General features: G+C 54.7%; 7 protein-coding genes across 7 annotated transcripts; 4 read left to right on the top strand and 3 right to left on the bottom strand.

Annotated features, from left to right (window-relative positions):
- Positions 1 to 335: 335 nt before the first annotated feature.
- Positions 336 to 3,715, bottom strand: KRP23_5383 (Retrovirus-related Pol polyprotein from transposon 297; the record flags this gene model as incomplete). The annotated part of the gene is made up of 3 exons (XM_067890441.1): positions 336 to 2,447; positions 2,523 to 2,666; positions 2,789 to 3,715. 3 exons carry the CDS (start codon positions 3,713 to 3,715, stop codon positions 336 to 338), a joined length of 3,183 nt encoding a protein of 1,060 aa, XP_067746989.1.
- A 2,306-nt stretch (positions 3,716 to 6,021) lies between these two features.
- Positions 6,022 to 7,569, top strand: KRP23_5382 (Phosphoethanolamine N-methyltransferase; the record flags this gene model as incomplete). The annotated part of the gene is made up of 2 exons (XM_067890440.1): positions 6,022 to 6,074; positions 6,132 to 7,569. The coding sequence occupies 2 exons, from the start codon at positions 6,022 to 6,024 to the stop codon at positions 7,567 to 7,569; spliced, it is 1,491 nt and encodes a 496-aa protein (XP_067746988.1).
- A 1,110-nt stretch (positions 7,570 to 8,679) lies between these two features.
- On the top strand, positions 8,680 to 10,170 carry KRP23_5381 (Phosphoethanolamine N-methyltransferase; the record flags this gene model as incomplete). The annotated part of the gene is made up of 1 exon (XM_067890439.1): positions 8,680 to 10,170. The coding sequence occupies one exon, from the start codon at positions 8,680 to 8,682 to the stop codon at positions 10,168 to 10,170; it is 1,491 nt and encodes a 496-aa protein (XP_067746987.1).
- Positions 10,171 to 11,235: 1,065 nt separating this feature from the next.
- Positions 11,236 to 12,513, top strand: KRP23_5380 (Esterase; the record flags this gene model as incomplete). The annotated part of the gene is made up of 1 exon (XM_067890438.1): positions 11,236 to 12,513. The coding sequence occupies one exon, from the start codon at positions 11,236 to 11,238 to the stop codon at positions 12,511 to 12,513; it is 1,278 nt and encodes a 425-aa protein (XP_067746986.1).
- A 1,335-nt stretch (positions 12,514 to 13,848) lies between these two features.
- On the top strand, positions 13,849 to 22,069 carry KRP23_5379 (ABC transporter B family member 2; the record flags this gene model as incomplete). The annotated part of the gene is made up of 7 exons (XM_067890437.1): positions 13,849 to 15,021; positions 15,976 to 17,006; positions 17,976 to 18,021; positions 18,110 to 18,256; positions 18,343 to 18,601; positions 18,679 to 18,856; positions 18,940 to 22,069. 7 exons carry the CDS (start codon positions 13,849 to 13,851, stop codon positions 22,067 to 22,069), a joined length of 5,964 nt encoding a protein of 1,987 aa, XP_067746985.1.
- A 140-nt stretch (positions 22,070 to 22,209) lies between these two features.
- Positions 22,210 to 23,520, bottom strand: KRP23_5378 (NLR family CARD domain-containing protein 3; the record flags this gene model as incomplete). The annotated part of the gene is made up of 1 exon (XM_067890436.1): positions 22,210 to 23,520. One exon carries the CDS (start codon positions 23,518 to 23,520, stop codon positions 22,210 to 22,212), a length of 1,311 nt encoding a protein of 436 aa, XP_067746984.1.
- Positions 23,521 to 23,708: 188 nt separating this feature from the next.
- Positions 23,709 to 25,355, bottom strand: KRP23_5377 (Cytochrome P450 86A7; the record flags this gene model as incomplete). Its single annotated transcript, XM_067890435.1, has 2 exons — positions 23,709 to 23,927; positions 24,384 to 25,355. The coding sequence occupies 2 exons, from the start codon at positions 25,353 to 25,355 to the stop codon at positions 23,709 to 23,711; spliced, it is 1,191 nt and encodes a 396-aa protein (XP_067746983.1).
- Between the last annotated feature and the right edge of the window lie 715 nt (positions 25,356 to 26,070).

Raw genomic sequence — 26,070 nt, 5'->3', positions numbered from 1 at the left:
GCCGTACGCAACGATGCGTGGTCGGTGTAGACCACGAATGGTCTACTCCCAAGTAGATACACTCGAAACTTTGCGAGTGCATACTTCATGGCAAGGAGTTCCTTGTCATGTACCGGGTAATTGCGCTCAGCTGGCTTCAGCTGACGCGATTGGTAGTAAACCACACGATCACGACCTTCGTGATCGAGTTGCATCAGTGCGCATCCGATCGCGAAATCGGATGCATCGCACACCACGTGGAATGGGCGATCTTGGTCGGCCACCGCCAAGATCGGCGCCTCAGTCAAGCCCTGCGTGACTGCTTCGAAGGCCTGCTGACAATCAGCAGTCCATTCCTATGCAGCCTCTTTCTTTAAGAGCTGCGACAGCGGGCGAATCTTGCCCGCGTAGTTGCTCACGTACTTGCACAAGTACGTGGCGAGTCCAAGGAACTGCCGCAGTTCCTTTACGTTTGAAGGCGTAGGCCATTCATTGATCACTCTGACCTTTCCTCGGTCAGGGCGTACGCCGTTCTTCCCCATGAGACACCCAAGTACGGGTATCTCGGTCGCCCCGAAGATACACTTCTTCAGGTTCGCGTAGAGCTTGTGCTTTCGCATGAGCTCAAGCAACTTGCGGAGATGCTCTGTATGCATCTCCACATCCGATTTCCCATTCACAGCCCGGCTGTGAATGAACACGTCGTCGAAATAGCTCGGTGCGAAGTCGCGCACCGAGCGCAACAAGTGCGTGACGCACCTGTTGAACGTCGCTGGGGCGTTCTTCAGCCCCTGTGGCATCACGAGCCACTCCCAGAGCATGCCGCTCGGAGTGCTTACCGCCGTGAGAGGGATATCACTCTCACGCATGAGGATCTGATAGAACCCGTCTCTCAGATCCAGAGTACTGAAGATAGTACTCGAGGTCATCGAATCGATGATCACATCTTTTCGAGGTATCGGCGTCTGTGCCGGTACCGTCGCATCGTTCAGCTTGTTGTACGCATGAACGATGCGCCACCCGCCCTGTGGTTTCTTCACACAGAACGTAGGCGCGCTGTGCGGGGACTTCGATTCCCGCACTTGTCCTGCATTGCGACGACTTTCAAAGAAGTCGTCGATTGCCTTGACTTGCTCACGCGGCAGTGGCCACTGTCGCGTGACGCAGTACTTCGTTCCCGGCACGAGATCAATCTCGTGCTGAACACCCTTATCCTGCGGTAACTCCGCAGGAATGTCGTCCGGGAGTACATCCTTGTACTCACGCAAGACCTTGTAAAAGGGGCTCGCCTTGAGCGAGTCCCAGCCTTGCTCGTCGAAGCGTTCCTTCTTCGACTTCGCGCTGAGGGCGTCCGCGCCCTCAGAGATGAGCTGATTCAGCTCTTCTGCTTCACACGTCATCCTCTCGACGTCCGAGAGGATGCAGATCTGCTCGATGCGTCCATCGTGCAGTTCGCGAGCGAAACGCTTCCAGCTTGTGACTGGGAGCGACATCAACTCCGACGCTAACGTCGGAGGATTATTCAGCCTCATCTTCTTGTATTGGAGACCAATACTCGTACGCGTCAAGACATTCAATGTCTCGACGGTCGTCTCCAACTCCTGTGTCTGCCCGGCAGACACTGCTTGTAGCGTCTCGGTCCCTGACCGAGACTTGCGCAGCTTTTCTCGCTTGCGCCGTTCACTTCTCGTGCGGAGCCCGGCTCCGCGAGTTTCTTCTTGTCCAGGCCCGGCCGTGGACAGTTGTTCCTTGTATTCGCCGGCGGGTTCTACCCGCGGGCGCACGCGTTCAAGCCCGGCTTGATCGCGCACCGCTTCGTCGTGCAGCCCGGCTGCACGCGAGCTCGCAAGCATTTCCGGTGCGGGACGTTTGCAACCGTCCGCACTGCTTGCAGCGTCCGCTCCCAGAGCCGACGCGTCTTCTTTACCTCTACGCCTAACGGCGGAGTGTCTTTCGACCAATTGTGTGTCGACATTGCCTGTCGACACTACCGCGTCGCCCCGGACGCTTCGAGACCCTCTCGAATCGGATTGAACCAGGCCCTGCTGATTCGGTTCACATCTTCTCCCAACGACTCTCGCAGTCGTTGGCGTTCGCTTGGGGTGACCGGAGACAGCCGCATTCCGCGCTGTCTCTAGTGGAGGGCCGCATGCACCACGCGGTGCATGTGCTGCGCCGACAGGGCCATCGCTCTCTGTCGCGCTGCTGCTGCTCCCGAAGCGCACGATCGTGCGCTTCGTCCAGTCGATCACCGGATCATGCCGTGCAAGCCACGGCATGCCCAACACCATATCGAACTTATCGTCCAGTTCGAGGACGATAAGCTCGTCGACGAACTCCTTCTCTTGATAAGAGAAGCGTACGCGTACGATACGCTTCTCGGTTCTAACAACGACACCCGTTGCTAGCCTCACTTCCAATAGACTTCGAGGTGTTTCCACCTCCTCGAAGTCAAGCCTTGGAAGGCTCTGCAGTCGAACAAAGTTGTTCGACGCACCACAGTCCACTAGAGCACGAAGAGACTTCTCTCTCTTCGAGCTTACCTTCAGGATGACAAGGTTCGGCTTGTCATCTTGCTTCTTGCAGTGAGATTGACTCTCACTGGGGGCAGCGATCTTCATTGCAGCGTGTCCGATGTCGACACGCTCGATCGCATCACCAGCAGGGCGCCCCGCGCCTGCTGGTCCCTTTAGTTTTTTTATTGTCCGTGACGATACCCAGTATCGCCACGACGGCTCCTCGTCGCGTGCACAGGTGCTGTGCACTCGCGGGCATAGTGACCGATGTTTCCGCAACGGAAACAACGCACATTCGTTGATCCACGACGCTGCTGGGAACCAGCAGCGGTCGCACTCGAGAGGTCCATTGGTTCGGGACCTCCCGACGGCCTTGCCACCGGTCGTGGCATTTGCCGTGGGGCGTTCACGTGCAGTTTAGCCTGCCGCAGGCTAAACTCTTCTTGCATTGCAAGCGCAATTGCAGCCTCGAGAGTATTTGGATACTCTCGGAAGAGATAGGTCTTCACAGGCCCATCTCTAAGGCCCTTCATGAATGTGACGACCTTTGTCGCCTCGTCAATCGGGTTGGTCACGATGTTCGAGACCAAGTACCGTGCTCTTTGGGCGTAAGCATGCACGTCATGCTTGCCCTGTTGCAGATCGAGGAACTCCGCCCTCGATCGGAACTCGTTCTGCGGGGGCTCAAACGCTTGTTTGAGCTCCTCCTTGAAATCCTCGTACGTGCTAAAGCACGTAGGATCTGTGAGTCGGCGTCCGTACGCCCAACACCTCGCTCGTCCGCCAAGACATGACATGGCGAACGCAACCTTCGACAACGGGTCGACGATACGTCGAGCCGTAATGGCAGTGTCGACCTCGACAAGCCAACGGAGGAGAGGTTCGCCCTCTCTTCCAACGTAGCTGCTTACGTGGAGTTTTAATGACTCCACGCGCGGTGTGGCCGATGGCGACACCGAAGTTCGAGCAGCGGTTTCACGCTGTTCCTTCACGATGAAACCCAGAGCAACACCGTGTTGCTCCGTCGGTGATAGCGTTCGCAACATCGTTGCTACCGCCGCTTCCCCAATGACTGTTGACAGTCGTTGGAGGGCCTCCCACTCTGGTTCCGACAGGTGGGGGCAGTCTGCACGCGCAACATGCGTTGCAGACGTGTTTGGGCTACCCACGGACATGTTACTGTCCGAGGGCAGGTTCTCAGCCCCGCGTTCGTATTCCATACGAACGTGTTAGTCGGTGGTTGGACGGACTACAAAGTGCTACCAGGTGTAATGGGTCTGCTTAGACCCACTACTTAAGCTTACACGTGTGCGCACGTGTAGGAGGAAGCGTAGGAGTAGTTTACTTAAGTTCAGTATACTTGTATCCACAAGTATACTTAAACCTAGATAAATGAACCAAACGGAAGCTTTGGTGGTAAATGAGAACTGTATTGATTGTAAATGGGGTTTCCTCCTAAAACTGATATTTCTAATGAGAGGTTCTGCCATTGGATGGCTGGCAGAACCCCTATCTATTGAATGACTCTCATTGGTAGAAAGGTGTTACTTTCTACCAGTCATATGCCTCTTGCTATGAATGTGGACCACCCTGTGGTGGTCACCTGAATGTATGCCTTAGTGCATGTTGCACTAAGGTAGGAGGTGAACCGAATGTGTAGCCCCGCTACATGTTTGTGGTTCTGTGGGCTTTGTGTACGTTGCAAAGCGGAAGGACAAATTATGTCCCAAGGCGGAACCAGCTTTACTACTGGGGTTCGCCCGCTCGACAACTGGATATCGTTTGCTTCATTTGCGAACTGGAAAGATTGTCGAGGCTCGTGACGTGAAGTTTTGCGAGGACATCACAGTAAGCAGGAAGTACATTTCGGCGCTGTTGATGGGGAAAAGCGGAGGAGAAAAGATTCCGTTTGTGCCATTGCCGGTGGAGTATGTGGCAGAAGAAAGCGTAAGAACTGGAACCGGAGAATCCGTGAAGAGTTCGCTGTCTGTGGATCGAAGTTGTTCATGGACAATCAAAGCGCCCTGAAGGTGTGCAAGACTGTGGGGAACTACGAAGGCGTCAAGCGTTATGCTAAGATCAGTCACAAGATTGCAGAACTTGTGGACGCCAAGGAGTTGGTCCTTGGGACGCACAAGTTGAAGGCGACGGGGCGCTCATTGAGCACCGAGCGATACGGACCCAACCCTCATCGTGGCTTGGTCGTGCCGTGCCGCCCCTTGCGTGTTTTGTGTGTGCTCGTCTTGTAACCGGTGGAGTCTTCTTCGCATGGCGGCGGGGGCTGGAATAAAAAAGAAAAGTGGAAGAAATGTGGGTGCTTTTCTGGCCAATAGGAGATCCGAATTTGGACAACGTTAATAAAAAACAAAACGCTGGACTGGCCTCATGGGGACTTTCGGGTGCCAAGTGTAACACGCCGTCTTCTCCATTGAGCGCGCAACTTCACACCAGCACACCAGACAAAAGATATCGGTACATAGAGAATGGTCCCATATTAAAAGATTTGCACGTGGATTTGTATTTTAAAAAAAACAGTGCAAGTCTATGATGATACAATTGGTGCTAACTTTGCAAGGTAATGGATGGATTGTTGTTATCCCCCTTCGTGAAAAAGAGATCGATGCACTTGGAGGATGCTGCAGAAGGGCGTGGTGCGCACCAATTGCCACTGGCAATGTTACAACAGCAACATCTTGTGTCTACATGTAGTTCAAATGATAGCAAGGCATATCCTTCGTATTGCTTTCCACACAATCTACTCCGTGTTCCCACACCTGGTCTCCGACATGCCGTTGCTCAATACTCGTGTTGGTAAAGTGATCACGATGCATTATCGGTCTAGAAGAGAGCCCAAGCCGCGAATCGACGAGAAGATGAATTTTGCTGTAGCAATGATGACTGAGCTCATTTCTGATGAGCGCGAACACTCATTCGTGCTCTCACAGGCGCTGCTGGCCCCAAATTTTGGCGTGAAGCGCAGCCGTCACGATCCATTGACGAGCTCGTTCTTGCGGCACTGGAAGTACATTGCCTATCCGTCAATATATGTGCAGCATCACATAGACCTACATGTATATCTACCTCGCTTGAGGAGACGATCACGCAAGGCAAACTCTGTCCCATGATCTTTACGTTCTTGGGGCGTTGGCCGTGCTGACGTAGCATTGGGGATGGGCACGGTGGCTTGATTTCAGTATGATAGGCAGAGTGTTGGTCTACTGTTTGTAGACGAAAACTCTCTGTGGACGAAAAAAATGAGACAGGATCACAGCAAGCGTGCCTGCGTCAACACAAGCAATCATGCAATCCCATATCTTTTGCCTTGCAAGGGCGTTTTCTGTGTTGAAGCTGCTGTGGCGATGTTTGTCAATGTGATTGGTGAGACCTACCCAATCCACAGTCTCCGTTATCAGACGTGTTCCAGGTGCGAGCACGCACTCGCAGGTTCAACCGGCATGCATGCAGCCCCATTTCCAATCCTCTCGCGAGAGTCCAAGAAGCTCAAACCGGTTGCAGCACCACAAACATGACTGTCGAAGTCGCGCGTGAGCAGATGAAGGCGTACTGGGAAGGCCACAGGTAACTAACTCACCGTTTAACCTGTATTACCGTTGTTGACGTCCTGTACCTTTGCAGCTCGGCCGCCACAGTGGAGACCATGATGCTGGACTCGCACGCCAAGGCGCTGACCAAGCTGGAGCTGCCTGAGATTCTGGGCAAGGCTCCGTACATGGAAAACAAGGATGTGCTGGAGCTGGCTGCCGGTATCGGGAGATACACATCTGTAATCGCCAAGAGAGCCAAGTCTGTGACAGCAGTGGAGTTCATCGAGGACTTCATCAAAGTTAACGCCGACAACAACAGCCATCTGGGGAACATTACCTTCCTTTGTAAGGACGTGGTGAACCTCGAGGCCGAGCCCAACTCCTTTGACGTCATCTTCTCCAACTGGATCTTCATGTACATGGGAGATGAGGAGGTGAAGGAGTTTGCCAAGAAGGCCATCAAGTGGCTGCGCCCCGGCGGCAAACTCTTCTTCCGTGAGTCGTGCTTCCGCCAGTCAGGGGACTTGAAGAGAAGCTCCAACCCCACACATTACCGCCATCCAGGCTTCTACATTGGAGCTTTCGGCTCCGTCGTCTCGAACGAGGACACCGGAGACCTCGGGTACTTCAACCTAGAGTCTTCTGGCAGCATCGCCGTCTACCGCAAGGTCAAGAAGAACAACGGACAAGTCTTCTTCAGCTACACCAAGACCATCAAGCACACCTCGGCTGACAACAACGACCACTCTGTCGCCACCTTCCAGAAGTTCCTCGACGAACAGCAGTACTCCAGCCAGAGTATCACACGCTACGAGAAGATCTTTGGACAGGGATACGTGAGCACCGGAGGACAGACCACCACGACCGAGTTTGTCGAGAAACTCAACCTCAAGCCCGGTGAGCGCGTGCTCGACGTGGGCTGCGGCATCGGTGGCGGCGATTTCTACATGGCTCGACAGTTCGGTGTCTCCGTCGTCGGCATCGACCTCTCCACCAACATGGTGCACCGCGCGCTTGAGACGTCGATGCAAGACGCGAGCGCAGATGTCGAGTTCGAGATCTGCGATGCCACTGAGAAGGAATTCCCGGACGCCTCCTTCGACGTCGTCTACTCTCGCGACACGATCCTGCACATCGAGGACAAGCAGGCGCTGTTCGCCAAGTTCTTCCGCTGGCTCAAGCCTGGCGGTCGCGTCTTGATCTCCGACTACTGCCAGGGCGAGCAGGATCCCACCGACCGCTTCAAGGCGTACGTGGCAGGCCGCGGTTACCACCTGCTGTCTCCGTCGCAGTACGGCAAGGTGTTGGAGTCCGTGGGTTTCACGTCTGTCGTGGCGGAGGACCGCACGCAGCACTTCGTGGAGGTGTTGAAGGAGGAACTGGGTCGTACGTTGGCACACAAGGATGAATTCGTGTCGGAGACGAGCGAGTCGGATTTCAAGTACATCGTGGACGGCTGGGAGGCGAAGATTGTTCGTTGCGGCGAGGGAGACCAGAAGTGGGGCCTGTTCTACGGCAAGAAGGCATAGTTTCAGGCTTTGATCCTGCTAGGATCGTAGATAGTTTCGCCCAGCACGAAGCCTTTCAATCGAAACTACTCTTTTATTCAAAGTTGACCAACTCCGTAAGGCTTCAGCTGGGTCGTACCGTATCATCGTCAATCTTACTGTGTGCGGTCTTCTTTAGACGATACTCCGGTATTGACGGCATCGTGGTCGAGTTGCAAAGCTTGACACGACGACCAGAGCTACATGACGTCACTTGCACTGCTGCGGGCCTCTTCTCGTACGCAGAAGTGCTGCGAGCCAATCCAGCGCGGCCAACGCATGTAAATGAAGGCACTCTGCGTGAAGAAAGGGATTTCCGCCGCCAAGCTCGAAGGTGACGCAGAAGACTCGGTTTTCCATTCCGAGGCCAGTCCAACGACAGCCACACGCAAAGTGATCCACGGCGGTAATTGCCGGTGCGATGGCTCGCCTCTGCAATCGAATCTTGTAATTCCGCAGCAAGCCTCAACAATGCGCTGAAGTTGCCGGACGAAATTCAAGGGTGATGGACGGTACATCGAACACGCAGTTGCCACATCGAGGTGGGTCCAGTATTCGGTTTCTCACGGTAATGATTACTTATATCTATATTTTTGTAAGAGGCCGACAAAATGAATGCGAATTAATCCCCCAAGTGGCAACCCTCAAACACGCAAACGCCAGGGTGATGAGCGAGCAGGATTCCCCACAATTTGAGGTCGAGCTGGTACAGTAATCTCGAATTGTGCCCAAATAACTCCTCCGATAACACCCAGGAGGCGGGGCGACGCAGTGGTTCCGTAGCGAGCGTAGCCATTGCAAACATGCACCGGGAGCCGCAAAACAGGACAAGCGGTATTTGCGGAGGCGGGTCCAGCGCTGAGCTAACCGCTTGCCGCGTATTGTACTCATTGAGCAAAAAGCGTAGAGCGGCTGGCCATTTTTATGAAATTACCGCTGGGGGGTCAATCTCCATAGTTCAGCCCAGTCAAACGTGGTGGTTGTGTATTTCCGGTCCCTCGTGAGACCAAACCTCTTTTTCTATCTAGTCGATAGAGCAGATCACTTCGCAACTTGCCACGCGGCGATCAAGCACCCTCAAGCCAATTCAAGATGACGATCGACACCACTCGCCAGCAGATGAAGTCCTACTGGAAGGAGCACAGCTCCAACACGTGCATCGAGACCATGATGCTGGACTCGAACGCCAAGATCCTTCACGAGATGGAGATGCCCGAGATCATGCAGCGTGCCCCCACTATGGAGGGCAAGGACGTCCTGGAGCTGGCTGCTGGTATCGGCCGCTTCACGTCCATCATCGGCAAAAGAGCCAAGAGTGTCACGGCGGTAGAGTTCATCGAGGACTTCCACAAGGCCAACGTCGCCACCAACGGCCATCTCGAGCACATAAAGTTCCTCTGCAAGGACGTGGTGAACCTCGAGGCCGAGCCCAACTCCTTTGACGTCATCTTCTCCAACTGGATCTTCATGTACCTGGGGGATGACGAAGTAAAGGAGTTTGCCAAAAAGGCCATCAAGTGGCTGCGCCCCGGCGGCAAACTCTTCTTCCGTGAGTCGTGCTTCAGGCAATCTGGAGATGTTAAACGCAACTCAAACCCGACGTATTATCGCCACCCTGCTTTCTATGTCGGAGCTTTCGGCTCCGTCGTCTCGAACGAGGACACCGGAGACCTCGGGTACTTCAACCTAGAGTCTTCTGGCAGCATCGCCGTCTACCGCAAGGTCAAGAAGAACAACGGACAAGTCTTCTTCAGCTACACCAAGACCATCAAGCACACCTCGGCTGACAACAACGACCACTCTGTCGCCACCTTCCAGAAGTTCCTCGACGAACAGCAGTACTCCAGCCAGAGTATCACACGCTACGAGAAGATCTTTGGGCAGGGATACGTGAGCACCGGAGGACAGACCACCACGACCGAGTTTGTCGAGAAACTCAACCTCAAGCCCGGTGAGCGCGTGCTCGACGTGGGCTGCGGCATCGGTGGCGGCGATTTCTACATGGCTCGACAGTTCGGCGTCTCCGTCGTCGGCATCGACCTCTCCACCAACATGGTGCACCGCGCGCTCGAGACGTCGATGCAAGACGCGAGCGCAGATGTCGAGTTCGAGATCTGCGATGCCACTGAGAAGGAATTCCCGGACGCCTCCTTCGACGTCGTCTACTCTCGCGACACGATCCTGCACATCGAGGACAAGCAGGCGCTGTTCGCCAAGTTCTTCCGCTGGCTCAAGCCTGGCGGTCGCGTCTTGATCTCCGACTACTGCCAGGGCGAGCAGGATCCCACCGACCGCTTCAAGGCGTACGTGGCAGGCCGCGGTTACCACCTGCTGTCTCCGTCGCAGTACGGCAAGGTGTTGGAGTCCGTGGGTTTCACGTCTGTCGTGGCGGAGGACCGCACGCAGCACTTCGTGGAGGTGTTGAAGGAGGAACTGGGTCGTACGTTGGCACACAAGGATGAATTCGTGTCGGAGACGAGCGAGTCGGATTTCAAGTACATCGTGGACGGCTGGGAGGCGAAGATTGTTCGTTGCGGCGAGGGAGACCAGAAGTGGGGCCTGTTCTACGGCAAGAAGGAGTAAGGTGATAACAGAGTATCAAAGCGGTGGGGTGAGCGTGAAAGCATTTGCCGGCGCTGCTGAAAGCGATTGCATGGTGTCGACTGTAAGATCAAAGTTAGTCTCAGCCTCAACATGAATGAATTGACGGACTATGCCTACTTCCTCTGCGAGGTGAAGCAGCTGAAAAAGTTCTCTAAGATCAGCCTGGAGGCGGGTGCGTCGGAGATGGTGTCGCTCGCGGGGGACGCGGACTACGTGGTTGTCTGCAAGCCGGAGACGGACTGCGATGGAAAGATTCAACTTCTACTGTAGCTGCAGTGCTTGTAGTAAACAACGCACGCTGTACTGCGAAGTATTATATACTACATGTAGGTCTTACACAAACCTTGGCCTCGAATGCCGCCCTTACTGGGCAGGAAGGCCAGTACGGTGAATATTTAGGATTTACCTTGCATGTTAGCTGAACAATACCTGGTAGCACGTATCCACAGTGCAGTAGTAAACACACTCGACTGCCAATTTCGCAAGGCAGTCTTGAAGATTTGATCCTGGACAGACTGGAGAGTTTCGCTATCTTAAATAGTGATGCTGGAGTATGGGGACAACAGAGGATATCATAAATCTGAGGAAGAGAGGGGTTCTTGAGGAAGGCCCACGAGCTTTATACTACGTGTACATGGGACATCTATCTTACCGTTCCCGTATTATAAGACAGAACAATGCAGAATTAAAATTGAATACTGCACGCTGATCAAACGGGATCAGTTGCACTATGCAAGGGTCCTCCTGTTCTGCAAGCTCCGCATGCTATGTGCTACAGAACCACGTTGAGACAAGGAACCATTTACGTGACCTGAGTACCATTAAACCGTAAATATTGAAACCAGCGCCATGTTGATGCGGCACGAGACTCCGCGTCAACAACATAGCAATATAGCGCCGACTCATTGAAATGGTCGATTCCGGGCCCGGTACAGTAATAACGAAGTGCATGCAGTAAGGCTCGTTGGGACGGCCCCTGCTTTCGTTTTGCTCATTTATATTTTTTCCTTCTTCAGTAGCAACCTGAGTCTGACTACGACAACCATGGGTGATGCCGTAGTGGAATTAGGTTTGCACACGGCAATTATCGGCGTCCTGTTGGTGCACTTTAACGTGTTGAACCTCACCATCCCAATCCTGACTGTATCACTCGTCATTGCGTACCTTGTGTTGTTCACTGGGTTCTGCTTCGTTGCGAGGTCGCTTACCACATCGTTCGTGGCAGTCCCGTACATCGCTGTCAAGTTGCAGCTCAAGCTGGTCTCCCTGTGCTTCGCTTACGCTGCAAGAGGATTTAAGCCAATCTTCTCGGAATGGACACTCGCCTACGAACTCACCATTTTGATGATGCGGTACATGTCCGTGGTCTATGGCGAAACCATCGTGAACGAGAACACCCACTTGATGCGGGAGCCCTTCGCCATGCACGGCAGGATGATCCTCAAGTCGAGCTGCCGCCAGCACAACACCGTCCCAGAGAAGTTGGTGGCCAACGGGATGGAGCACATGTGGATGCGAGACCCCGAGATGAAGCAGCATCGAGTCGTGGTAATCCACTTTCACGGAGGGGGGTTCTGCATTGCGGACCCACTGCAGGACGTAGAGTTGGCCAATCTGGAGCACACCAAGCTGAAGCAGATTCTCAAAGAGAAGTACGAATGCGATGTGTCGGTGGATGTGCTGCTTGCCAACTATCGGAAGGCGCCAGAGTTCTTGTACCCAACGGCCTTGAACGATTGCTTCGACATGTACAAGTACGTGCTTGACCACGAGAACGTTGCCCCGAACCACGTCATATTCAGTGGCGACAGCGCTGGCGGTGAGATGTCTATCGCGAACTGCATGCGTCTGCGCAAGGAGAATCCGGAGCTGCAGCCCGCGGCGGCGCTGTGTTACTCACCCGTGGTGGACTTCAGCGAGACGGACAACGACGAGAAGACACCGTATTGCATCTTGGCAGCCAACTTCGCCGACAATTGCCTGGCAACGTACCTGCGCAGCGTGACGGACCCGAAGGAACGTCATTTGGTGTCCCCGATCAACCACAGCCTGTGTAACCTGCCTCCCATTTTCCTGCAGTGGGGCGATCTGGAGCGATTCTATGAGCAAGGTCTTCGTTTCAAGGCGAAGGCGGAGGCTGAAGGCGTAAGGAACATGGAGTTTGATATTCTGAAGAACATGGTGCACGACCCTGTGATGTTCCCTACTGCGGTGAGTCCTGCTGCGGAAAAGGCTATCACTCACGCGTGCGAGTTTGCCGCGAAGCACCTGGTCACGGTGTTGCGTGCTGGTGCTGGTGCCGAGCAGGAGCCGGAAATGTGAACTAGTGCACTGGTGTCAGCTGACTGGTTCTTAGGAGCTCGAGCAAAATGAATTGTGCACAGGGCTGTCGAACGGTAATTGAATAGCACTGAGCTAGCTGTCAAGGCGAACTCGCTCGCTGTATGATTGTTTGCTGTTGGCGAAGTTTTCACGTTAAGTGTAGAGCCCCCCCCCCCCCCCCCCCCCCCCCCTCCAACCTCCATTTTCGATTTCATGCTTCCCAATTAATGACACAGTGCTGCGTGGCCGCATGGTCGCTGATGCGAACAATTGCCCAGAATATCTCGTTTCGTACTAAACGGACACAGTGTCAAAGCATTAGGCCTGTCTCGGCTTCTACCATAAAAATCTCCACAGCTAAGCCAGCATCGGTTGCCGGAGGCGAAGCTGGCCGAAGCTGTTGAGGGGGTTGTTGACGGTGGCGCTGTCGGTGCAGCTCTTGATGGTATCTTAAAGGCGGTGGTGGATCCAAACAGAGTGTATCGTACCCTTCCGGTGATTTCTACCCATAGATGAAAGAGGCGGAGATCTCAGCGCAGGTTGTGTTGCTCTTTTATAACCTGCTATTTGCCGATGTATGTCTAATGCTCACATAGCCGTCCTTGGCATGAGCGCTGCCTGCACCAGGTAAAAATAAAGGTCTTTGGGCATGGCTCGGCCAGAAGTTGGAAACGCACCACACAACGACACCTTTTTTCTCTGACTGAGGCCAATCCGTTACTGTCCGGGTCCGCGGGGAAGCCTCGAGGAAGGCGCTATGCGGCACGCTGGTGAAAACCTCGTTCGTGTCGCTTAGCGAAACGTGCGTGCCTTTCCTCGATGGCCAAACGCAGCCGTGGAGTGCATGCACTGGGCTGGCCGCGGTCATCGTCGTCTGTGCACGTCCTGCAAATCAACCCACCCACCACATGACAAGTTGCGCTATCCTTCGCTGCCGTGGTAAGCTGCGATCTTACCACCAAGATGAATGATGGTCAGCTGTTCGAGCGGCAACGATTACGCTGCGCCGCAACCGATCGAACTAACTGACGCTGGCCTGAAGCAATAAAAGCCCGGTCGGTGTGGTGTTGCCGTTGATTACGCCCCAGCGTCTCAATATAAACCAAGTTTGCCCTATATTCTGGCGTCCGTTGGACGATCGTGCGGTAAGATGTCGGATTACTTCAGCTGTCAGCATCAGCCGCATGCCGGTTGCGGCGCTGCCAAAAATACACGTCAGTTTTGAGCGCTCACGACGCGACAGCTGCATCACTTTGCAATTCACCTCGGACGCGTCGAGAGGTCCCAGTCCCGTTTCCCCAGTCCACGGTCTCACCTCTGAGCCAACCTTGAGAAATGGCGGCCGCGTACGTGGCGTCGGAGACCCCGAAGAGCGCAGACACGACCAATCGACTGGATGCCGCTTTCAACCGCGTCGAGAACCCGGACGAGTCGCCGTCCAAGGACAAAGCTGCGCCCGAAGGCCAATTGGTGTCCATGGGCGAGCTCTTTTCGTACGCTGATCGGACCGACAAACTCCTGATGTTTCTCGGCACAATCGGAGCCTTGGCTGCAGGAATCTCGCAGCCAATTCAGATCGTGCTCTTCGGCGACGTCCTCAACACTTTCAACCCGGCGGACCCGGGCGCCGACATTGAGACCGGCATCAAAAGCGTCGCCCTCAACTTCGTCTTCGTCGGCATCGCCGTCTTCATCGCTGGTAGCTTCCAAGTTGCGTGCTGGACCATCACAGCGTCGCGTCAGGCTAAACGTATTCGGAGCGAGTACGTCAGTGCAATCATGACGAAGGAGATCGGCTGGTTCGACGTGAACGAACCGATGCAGTTGGGTTCGCGAGTCGCAGAAGCGACGGTGACAATCCAGGAAGGCATGGGTCGCAAAGTCGGCGACGGTCTCAATTTCTTCTCCATGGCTGTCTCCGGTCTCACCATCGGCCTGATCAAAGGCTGGGAACTAGCGTTGATCTTGCTGGCCTTCACCCCGTTCATCGCGTTCACGGCCTTCTTGGCCATGAAGGTCTTGTCCACAGCTACTCAGGCGGGGTTGGAGTCGTACGGCAAAGCTGGTGCCGTGGCGCAGGAGGCTCTGAGCAACGTCCGCACGGTGCACATGTTCAACTCGATCGACCACTTCGTAGCCAAGTATGAGTCAGCGCTGGGTCTGTCGACACAGGCTGGCATCAAGAAAGGGCTCGCCGTCGGGTGGGGTACGGGGCTTATGTTTGGGACGGTATTCTGCACATACGCAGGTGGGATGTACTTTGGCGCGCTCATGGTGGCTAACGACAATCTGGACGGCAACACATGCGATCACTACGGATGCTACGATGGCGGGCGAGTGCTCACGGTCTTCTTTGCTGTTATCATGGGAGCTATGGCGCTCGGCCAGGCTGCTCCCAGTGCCGAGGCGATCACTTCGGCTCGTGCTGCAGCGTTCCCCGTGTTCCAGACCATCAAGCGTCCGTCACTGATTGACCCGCTGAGTGAAGACGGCAAGAAGTTGGACAAGGTCATGGGTCGTATTCAGATCGAGAACGTCTCCTTCGCCTACCCTTCACGCCCCGAGATTCACGTTTGCAGCAATTACTCGTTGACAATCGAGCCTGGTGAGACGGTGGCGCTTGTTGGCCCCAGTGGCAGCGGTAAAAGTACGATGGTGTCGCTTCTCGAGCGCTTTTACGACCCGCTTAACGGATCGGTAAGCATCGACGGTGTGGATGTGCGGACACTGAACGTGAAGTGGCTTCGTTCCCAGGTCGGACTGGTTGGCCAAGAGCCTTCGCTTTTTGCTACGTCTATTATGGAGAACATTCGCTATGGTTGCCCCTCGGCAACGGACGATCAAGTAATCGAAGCTTCCAAAATGGCCAATGCGTACAACTTCATCAAGGAATTCCCCCAAGGCTTTCAAACGGAGGTGGGCGAGCGTGGTGCGCAGCTTTCTGGCGGGCAGAAGCAGCGGATTGCCATCGCCCGTGCGATCATCAAGAACCCGGCTATTCTGCTACTTGACGAAGCGACGAGTGCTCTTGACACCGAGAGCGAGCGCATCGTGCAAGCTTCACTGGACCAACTTCTCGCCAACTCACACCGAACTACGGTCATCATTGCCCACCGACTGTCGACCATCCGTAACGCGAATCGCATCGCTGTGCACAGCGGTGGTGCCATCGTGGAAATTGGCTCGCACGACGAATTGATGAAATTGGAAAATGGTCACTACCGTCTCCTGGTTGAAGCCCAGAACCGCGTTGCGATCGAGGAGAAAGAAGAAGGCACTAGTGATGTAATGACGGTCGAAGACCTTGAGTCCCCTGATGACCACAACGTTCGCTCTGGTCGGTCCACTCGACGGTCGATTAGCCGACACAGCGTGTCTGAGAAGGAAGGTGCTGCTCCGATCGATGATCTTGAATTGGGTGATGCCAACCTTCCTCCATTCTCAATGGCTCGAGTCTGGAAGATGTCGCTTCCTGAATGGAAGTTTTTGGTCGCTGGTTCCCTCGGCGCTATGATAAATGCGGCCGTGTTTCCGGTGTGGGGTGTTATTCTAGTGAAGGTCACGGTGCTCTTTTTCCGGCTCGACTACACGAAGAGTGAGATGCTCGATCACGCGCGTTGGTGGTCTCTAGGCTTCGTTGGTCTGGGAATCACGTTCGCTCTATCCATGACGATGCAACACTATGGCTTCGCAGTTGTCTCGCAGAAGCTCGTTACTCGAGTGCGTTTGTCCACGTTCAATGCGATGCTGCACCAGGAGATCGGTTGGTTCGACTTGGATGAGAACTCGTCCGGTGCGTTAGTGTCTCGGTTGGCCACGGACTCGGCGGTGCTGCAGGCCATGACCTCGGAAACACTGAACAGAGGGTTGGTGAACATCACCACGCTCACGATCGCTTTCGCAATCGCGTTCTTCTACAGTTGGCAAATGACGCTCATTTTGCTGGCAGCCTTCCCAGTGCTTGTGCTGTCTTCATATGTCCAAGCCCAGCAAATGGCCGGCACGTCGGGCAACAAGAAGAACAATGACGCGGATACAGCAGCAGGGTCGTTGCTGTCGGAGGCAATTGGGTCCATTCGAACGGTGGCCTCGTTCAGCATGGAGGTGGCTCTGAACTCGTTGTACGTGGGCTACCTAAGCGTCTCAAAGGAAGCCGACATCAAAATCGGCATTGTCGGAGGCATGGCATTTGGTGTATCGCAGGGAGCGATGTTCTTGGTCTTGGCGTTCCTCTTCTTCGTCAGCGGACGTTGGATCTCACGCGGAATCATCACATTCGAGGAGTTTTTCATGGTGCTCATGGTGATCATGCTCAGCACGTTTGCTATGGGTATGGCTGCACAAGGCGCCTCGGATGGAGCGAAGGCCAGACGCTCAGCCCAGCGTGTGTTCAAGGTTATCGATCGGAAGCCGTTGATCGACGCTACCTCTGGCACGGGCCGCTCACTGGATCACGTGGACGGCGATATCGAGTTCTGCAACCTGCAGTTCTCGTACCCGGCTCGACCAGATGCCAAGATCTACAAGAAGTACAACTTGAAGATAGCACGCGGCCAGACTGTTGCGCTTGTCGGTGCCAGTGGTAGTGGCAAAAGCACGGCGATCTCGCTGATGGAGCGATTCTACGACCCTTCTGCCGGCGTGGTGACGCTGGACGGGAACAACCTCAAGGAGCTGAACCTGAAGTGGCTGCGTGAGCATGTATCTCTCGTGAGTCAGGAGCCCGTGCTGTTCGCTGGCACCATCGCGGAGAACATCGAGCTCGGAAAGCCCGGGTCGACTCGTGAGGAGATCATTGAGGCTGCTAAGAAGGCGAACGCGTTCGACTTCATCAGCAACTTCCCGAACGGATTTGATACGGACGTTGGCGACCGCGGTGCGCAGGTTTCAGGCGGTCAGAAGCAGCGTATCGCCATTGCCCGCGCCATCTTGCGCGACCCGGCCGTGCTGCTGCTAGACGAGGCGACCAGCGCGCTGGACAACGAAAGCGAGCGAGTGGTGCAGGCATCTCTAGATCGGTTGCTGGCGCTCAAGCAACGCACTACTATCATCGTGGCACATCGCCTGTCCACCATCCGCAACGCGAACCTCATCGCCGTGACCCATGACGGTGCCATCGTGGAGCAGGGCACGCACGACCAGCTCATGCAGCTGCCCAACGGCATCTACAAGGGCCTCGTGGCGCGCCAGATGAACGCACACTAACGGATAGACCTCTCGCCCATTGCATTGAACCAACAGTTCACGTACACTATGAAGGCGACCAATACACTAACTTGACCACGTTGAAGTTGTCTGTAGCCATATTCCGAGCCAAAGGGTTCATGCTGTTTCATAGGTCATGTTGTCCGAATGTAACACAACCATCTTCGCACAACATCCGTTTTCAAACTGCGCGCGCACGGACACCAGAGCGGAACGCTCCGAAGGACAGGCGGAGAGCGAGACACGGCGGCTACCAGGAGGCCCCAGGACGCACGTGCAAGCATGGAGCGACTCGCTCGACAGGTGCAGTGTCTTCTCCTCTGCGCACCGACCCCTTGCTCTCCGTCTAACGTCACCTTTCTATCGTTTTATACGTCGATTTCCGCATTAGGTTCAAGAGACGCAGAAGCTGCTCCAACAGCCAGATCTCGACTGGAAGGACGCTTCCGCGGCCATTGAGGAACTGGCCACGGCCGTGGAGACGCTCGGACATGCTGATAGCTACAAGGATGCGGTTCGGCTGCTCGTGGGCGTCTCGGTGCGCGGTTTCACGCCCCTTTCTCCGTTATTTTATGATATTTTGACTAAGATTTGTGTTTTCTTGTATTACTTATTATTTTCTAGAGAGATATTGGGATGCAGGTTATTTCTATCCGGTCTAGACTGGTGAAGGACGTGTGCGAGCACCTGCTGAGGATCGTGAAAGTCACGGGGAGGGACTTCCAGGACCTGGCCAATGCCCTGCTACCTCAGATCGTCCACACGGCCAAGAACTCGTCGGCGGCGGTCCGACAGCCGGGGGCCAAGCTGTTGTGCAAAGTGTCGGAGCTGGTGAGATACGACGTGTCGCTCATGAGGAAGATCTTCGCACAGTTGACGCAAGGTGGAGTGGGCGTTTATCCTGAAAGATACTTTTTCTGTATAGTACTGACGGGTTTTATTTTGACTTGTTAATTGAAGATAAAGTTCACGTGCTGCTGCTGGAGCAGCTGAGGGTTATTTTCGTCTACTGGTCGGATGACGAAGTGATGGCGTGGGAGTCGGACGTGCTGGAGATGATTCGGCAAGGACTGGACGATCAGAATGTCAATGTCCGAAAAACTGCTCGTGAGGTGTTGACGACGTTCTCTTCACGGTGGTAAGGATGTCACTTACTGTATTACTAGCTGTAGTTAGTTGCTAAATACCTTTGGCTGACGACTGCTTTGATGTGAACTACAGGAGTGAACGTGTGGATGAATTGGTGGACATGCCAACGACACAGTCAAAGGCTTTGCTGGTCAGTGAGCATCCGGACTCGCCATTGGCTATGGCAATTCTGAAGAAATTCCCGGAGCTGGCGAATAAGACAGATGTGCTCTCGCGCAGCAGAAGATCGTCTTTTATGGATAAGCGCTCAAGTTTTCGCAAGTCGCCTCGACACAAGCGCGAGCACAATATCGAGATTCACGTGTCAGCGACCCCTCCTCCTACGCAGCGGGACCAGAAAGAAACCATGGCTCAAGACACCAGCAGCAACGATCTGTATACGCACACCGAAACCACAGTCGCGACACCTTCCAGTACTCGAGGTGACGAGACTGCAGTTCCGCGACAGCTATTTGTCGACTCAACTGTTTCGAACTTTGACGATGGAAATCAGGACGACATCCCCGGGACATTTGATGGTTCACAAATGCATGGATACCTTTCGAAGTCGACAAGTAATTCAGGGACCGCGGCCACACCGCCGTTGGAATCGAAAGTTGGGGAGATTTCAAGCATTTCAGCTGTGGTTTCGAGCCGGTTGACCGCCGCGGGGTCTGGAGGTGCATCTGGCGTTGGGGAGGTGTCACTGCCGCATCCTAATATCAAGAAGCTCCAGGAATCGAAGATTCCGAGTCCTTTAAATCGGAGTCCCAGTCTACTCGGAAGGAAGCGTTTGGACTCACCGTCCAGAGCTAGCAGTTCTTCAGAGCTACGGCCATCTCTTCTCCCTCGCTCAGATACCTTTTCATTGAAAGCGCGAGGAAGTAATGGCCCATCTACACCTGTCAGCGCGGCAAACATGGACGAAGAAAAAGTTGAGTTGAAAACATTTAGCGGAAGTACCGGGCCATTCGCAGACACTAGTACGGCAAACGTCGAAGAAGATCACATGGAGTCGAAGCCGTTAAGTGCCAGCGATGAATTTTTCAGCAAGCCTATTCCGAGTACAATGGCAACTCCGACACCACCACCATCCACCGACAATGTAACGCTTCGACCCAGGCGACGAACGTTTATTCGTCACGAGCGCGAGGATTTATCATCACAAGCGTATGCCCCTGAACTGTCATCCCCTGAGCTTCCAGCGGCCGACAATTTGACCCAAATTTGGCAAGCAGAAATAGCACCCGAGTCGATGGTGCCCAGCAACTCATTTGACCCCGAGGCATCTCCTCCTCTGAGTGGAAACCGATACGCTGGCTATACCTCGGACGAGGTAGATGATTTGGGTCATCTGACAGATGGAAGTGATCGGGTCGAGTCTGATAGCGAGTGGAATCATCGCCAATTGGATGATAGCCGGTCTCAAAGTGGTGAAAGCGACAATGTGCCTGAAGACAACATTGATCAGCTGGAAAAGAGTGGCGAACACAGCTTTTTGGACGAATGGCGTCTTGATGAGGGGCCCCGACATAAGTTCGGTTGTGCCGATGAAACCGGTGACCACTTCAGCGATGATCAAACGCATGATGCTGCGGGGGTAGAAGATGAACATCCAATTGCCACGAATGGGCCTCAAGTTCTGGAAGTGGATTGGTACGAACGGGCCAAACAACCACCGGAGGAACATCTCGCGATGTCGAGCGATTCTGAAAATGAAAGTTCAAAGAAAGACAGCATTGCAGAGGCAAAACCTAACAGCCCTCCCAAGGATGCGGTGGAAGGTTTACAGAACGTTCGTGATGAAATGACTCGCCTTCGCGCTATCACGAGAAAAGAAGAAGACAGCTATCACCTCTCGGTGAAAGACAGATTTGCTTCCAAGCAACTCCCCCTTGATTTTCCAAGCACAGCTGGGGAATCGCACAAGATCGATGAACAAATATGGGAGGAGCCTAAACGGGCACAGTCTTCATATTTTGAGAGGCTGATGCACGCTGACCGTTTTGAACGTGAAGCTTCGCCAATTTATGCTCCACATGAGCAACCGGAGGAGATTAACTTTCTTGGCCAACGTGAAAGCCACGGTGGGCTAACTAGCTCGCAAATTTTTGAGCAAGATTTGTACTTGGCAGCAAATGCTGATACTACGGAAGAGTTAGAAGAACATAACTTCTTCCGTGGTTTACAAAATCGATCCTCCAGTCGCCCACAAATGGTTGAGCAAGCTAGCCCGAAGTTTGATGAGCTGAAGCCTGGGCCATTTGACTTTGATAACGAACCGCATCCAGCCAAAGCTTGCAGTCAGCCCCCGGAAGAGTACACAGAAAATCGGAAAGAGATTTCCCAGGATCACAAGTTGTTCCTTGATCATGGTCAAGCCGGACGCTTTGATGCTGCAGAGAAGCTGTTTGCTGCGAATGAGCCCGTCTCGCCTCATGGATACTACGACAGACCGCAATCACCAGAGCCTGGGAGTTATATGCATTCTGAGCCTTATCAGGCGCGCGCGCCTCCAACGTCGATGGGTGCAAAACTAAATCCCGCTTTTGCAAATGCTCAAAAGAATGTGGTTGCCAAAGCTGTGAGCGGGAACGACGAAGTTGAAGATACTCCGAAGCTACGTCTAGATCAGGATGTCAAAGAGGGGTCACCAAAGCATAGCCAGCCCGTGCCCAGCTTCGTTGAAACGGTGGAAATGTCAACACCGGGCAATGGTATGGCTGCCGCAAGTTCAGTGATTCCTGAGAACGCAGCTAGTCCTTCCCCAGAACCGTTGTCCACTGTGTCTGAAAGGAGAGCCCCTCCTGCTAAGCTCGGCTGGGCTGGCTCCGTTGGCATCACGGTCATCGTGTTCTTAGCGGCGATGTTCTGCATGGCTGGCATTATGCGAGCAGCGAAGAAGGTGCACGATTCTCACGAATACCACCTGGCTCTGAAGTCGCGAATTGACATGTTCGAGGCGAGTATTACTGAGTCCCACGAGAAGGTGCTCAGGCTGGAAGAAGATTATGCTATTTGGAGCGAGTACGTGCGCAAGCTTACCGAAGACGACGAAGTGAATGCACTGACACAGCTGGAAGCGATTCAACTCGAAGTGCAGAAATGGCAGCAGGAAATGAAAGCAGACCTCGTGGAATTCCGGCAGGCTTTGTCGGTGGAGTCCATTGAGGCTGGATTTGCGACTTTGCGCGTGAACAATACGCCGCAAATTGAGAACTAAGACTGCCGGCAGAATCACGCAGCAGTGCTCAAGGAAACTTTTGCCGTTATCAAGGACACAGCGACTGTCGTTGCATGTCCATCTATTTAATCAAACAGTGCGCCTTGAACGAAAGCAAGGCACCCCTAATGCAAAGTCTCTTACTGCTGGTTCTGGAAATCAAAGCTGCCGTCTTCGTTTTGAGCGTTCTTGTCGACAGCGACATCCAGCGAGCGGTTCGCTTCCCTCAGCTTGTCGAGAGCCTTATGTCCCTCGTCGCCTAGACTGTTTCCTCCCATCTCGAGCGTCTTGAGGGACGCGTGGGAGTGCAGCGCATTAAAGAGCAAGACGCTCAAAGCTTCGTGCAGTTGGTTGGCTCCGATATCAAAGTTCTCGATGACCGAGTTGGCCAGCAGCGCAGGCAGCAGCGCACGCAGACCCTCGCCAAGCTTGTTGTTGAACAAGTGCAGCTCCGTCACAGCCTGCGCCTTGAGCAACGGCGTCATGCCGGCACTCGTGAGTCCATTGTTGCTCAACTCCAGGTACGTCAACGACGTGTTGTGAGTTTCCAGTGCCTCTGCGAGGAGCATCGCGCCTTCATCTAGGCACTTGTTGTTACCCAGTCGCAAGACCTTTAGTGCTTTGTTCTCACGAAGACCCTCAGCCAGAGCAGCACAAGCAACGTGCGTCAGCTCGTTGTCCGATAGATCCACCTCCACCAGCGTCTTGTTCTGCTTGAGTGCAGTCGATAGGGCAACCACGTGCTCGTCCGTGAGCTTGCACTCCTTAAGCTGCAGCTTCTTGAGCGACTTGTTGGTCGTCAGTGCCTCAAAGAACTTGTTCGTCGCGCTCTCCAGCGCATTGAACGACAACTGCAGAGTCTTCAACGAGCACTGGTCCTTGGCCACCAGCACTGCCAAATGGTCCAAAGCAGCTCCCGTGACGCCTACGTCCGTCGCGTGAAGCTCTTCCAACGCCGCGAGGGCGTTCCCAGCCAGCCCGTCGGCCAATTTCTGCACTCCTTCGTCCCCGATCTGGTTCCTAGACAGCGTCAACGTCGTCAACGACGTGTTGGTCTTGAGCAGCTCCGCGAGAGCCGCCGCGCCGTCCACAGTGAGCGACTTGAACTCCAAGTCCCAATTCTGCAGTGCTGACTGCTTGTTCCGAGCCAAACCGGCGCTTAAAACCTTCACCGCTTCGTCCCCGAGCTTCTCCGAGCCGAGACTCAAGTGCTTCATGGTGGAATTTATTGCCAGGCACTCGGCAAAAGCCTGCAGCCCCTGCGGCCCCAATTCGTGGCCCGAGAGGTACAATTCCTCGAGTAATTCGTTGCTGCGGAGCGCGGACGCGAGCTGCACGGCATCAGAGTCGGTGATGGAGCGCGTGCTCATGACGTAGAGGCTCTTAGCCGTCTTGGGCTGCAGCAGCTTCTGCAGCAAGTCGTCCACACCGGCCTTCCTACCCCACGCCATGATTGATACAGTCGAGGAGTGACACACCAGTCATTATATGGAGCGATTGGGGAGCAATTCGATCTAACGAACGTTTGTGACGTTTTAATGGCGTGCAAGAGGTTTATGCAACGTGTGAAAATGACTCGCTTCATCAACGGCAACTTTCAAATGGATACATGGTAAATATAAAACGGCTTATTGTTGGCTTATGCGGCGGCGCCTGCAGCTCCTCTGATCACTGGTTGGACGTTCATCATGAGGGAGCTCTGCATGCCGATGGTGATGCCCATGGCGTACTGCACGTCCTGCCCAGGGACTTCGGAGAAGTGGAAGCGGCCCACGAGCGTCGCGATCACCAGCTTCATCTCCAGCATGGCCAATGCCTTGCCCACGCACACGCGCTGACCGCCACTGAAGGCGTTGAACTTGGCCATCGGAGTGTGCAGCAGCTTTCCCGTCACCGGGTCGACGAAGCGCTCGGGTTTGAACTCAGCGGCGTCGGGACCCCACACCTCCGTGCGTCGAGCAGCTCCGAAGTGGCACATGCCTACGTTCGTCCCCTTAGGCACGAAAGTACCGTCTGGGAAGACTGTGTCATGGATGCATTCCCTAAGCGTGAAGGGGACCGGCGTCTGCAGCCTAAGCAACTCGCGGATGGTCGCTTCAAGGTACACTAGACCGTGCACTTCGTCCATGGACGGCACGTACGTTGCGCTCACGGCCAGCTTGGGAAGCTTCTCCAGTAACTCGGCACGCAGTTTGTTCTCCACCTCGGGGTGTTGCGTAAGAGTATGCAGCAGCCAACTCAAGGCATCGGCTGAAGTGTCACGACCGGCGCCCAGAGCGGCGACCGCGATGTTGCGGACGTCCGTAGGTGAGACCATGTCGCCGTCTTGCTCCATGCACTCGAGAACAATAGACACGATATCTTTGTCGGCAGGCTTGACTGGTCTGCCGGCCTTGAGATCTTCTTGGCGTCGTCGGCGCGTCTCGATGGCGGTCGAGATGATGCTCATGATGAACTCGTCGATCAGCGCGACGTCCTCGCGGAGCTTGTGTTCCAAGCCCACGTTGAGCCAGCGCTTGAGCTTCCAGAACCACACGGGCTGCTGCAGCCGCCCAGCCACGATGGATTGGGCCTCGTCAAACGCTTGTTCGAACGGGTGCTCGTGCTCCGAGTCGATGCTGTCCAGAGTGTTGTTGAACACCATCTCGGCGAACGCCTTGAAGGTGAAGCGGTGCATGAGCATGTAGACGTCCACGGGTTTCTTGGCCACCGCGGCCTTGAGGAAGACCGTCTGCAACATCCGCGTATGGCGCTGGATCACGGGCGTCATGTGTTCACGCAGCGCGCGAGCACTGAAAAGCCGGACGAGTAGACGACGATGGTACTTCCAGCGCTCGCCTTCAATAATGAGGACGCTGTGGCCCATGAGGTCCACGAACATGTCGTACTGCTGTTTGCCTTTGCTAAAGTGCTCGAACTGTGTCTTGACCACGTGCTCGTAGTGCTCGGGGACAGCAGTGACGAGCATATCGCTCTGGCCGGGCAGGTACAGCTTGAAGACACCGTTGTGGATGACGCACTGCTCCGCCATCCAGCTGTGAAAGCGGTGCGCGTTGCCCGCCAGCTCCAGCATGTTGCCCAGCAGCGGCACCTTGGACGGCAGGTAGGGCACCACTCTGGGTTTGTCCGTCGACTCCTCCTCCTTGAGGTCGAACTCCTTGACTTCCACTCCACTCGACCGAGTTGAGATGTAGGCGGCCACGGCCGCAGCTCCAGCGAGCAGCACGAGCCCAGCAGGTCCGAGCGGTGACAGCACTCGATGCTTGACGAGCCACTGGCGCAGCATGACAATGGATGGTGAGGTGTGACTTGTGCTCGAAGCTGCGAATTTTGATGTGGCCAAGCTTCGCCACGAAGGACACGAAGGACCGAGGATTAGCGGAGCCCGCCGATCTCGTGAGGAGGATCACGCCGTCCGTGGCGTCATTGCCCGGCATCTTTGCCAGCATCTTTGCACTAGACGGCGCAGGTGACCAAAGTGGCATGCAGTCAACACGGATTTGAGCAACATCATGGTCCTTCTGCCCTTCACGTAGTTGTTCCACTTGGCTGGGGTCACTTGAGGTGTCGTGGTCGCGACCAACGTCGGAAGCCACGGGCAAATGCAGCGTTGGCTATGTCAGAGCAGCGCCGACTTCTACAAGGACAAGTGTCCATCTTTGCTAGTCGACCTGTTGTGGTCCACAACGGACAAACAGATCGTCACCATGAACGGGGCGGATCTTTCAGCGTGACACACCATTGAAGTTTGTGAGATGGCTACAGTCCACGTTGCACGCCACTTTCCTCGAACTTGACACGTCGCCACTTCGCCTTCAGTTCCAAGGGGAACGCTCCGCGCAGTCTGCGCCATCAAGTCCCCATCCACCTCGAGTCATCAATGGCTCGGATGCCCAAGTTGGACACTTCGCTTCCGCTTCTGGTCTGAATGGATGACCCCCCCCCCCCCCCCCCCCACCACCACCACGGCCGACACCAGACCTCATTCGCGTTCGTGCATC

The sequence above is a fragment of the Phytophthora ramorum genome, assembly GCF_020800215.1.
Source record: "Phytophthora ramorum isolate Pr-102 chromosome Unknown Phyram_PR-102_s0004, whole genome shotgun sequence".
In the NCBI taxonomy this organism is placed as follows: Eukaryota; Oomycota; class Peronosporomycetes; order Peronosporales; family Peronosporaceae; genus Phytophthora; species Phytophthora ramorum.
The sequence above is the reverse complement of the archived record's forward strand: the minus strand, read 5'-3'. Positions and strand labels throughout refer to the sequence as shown.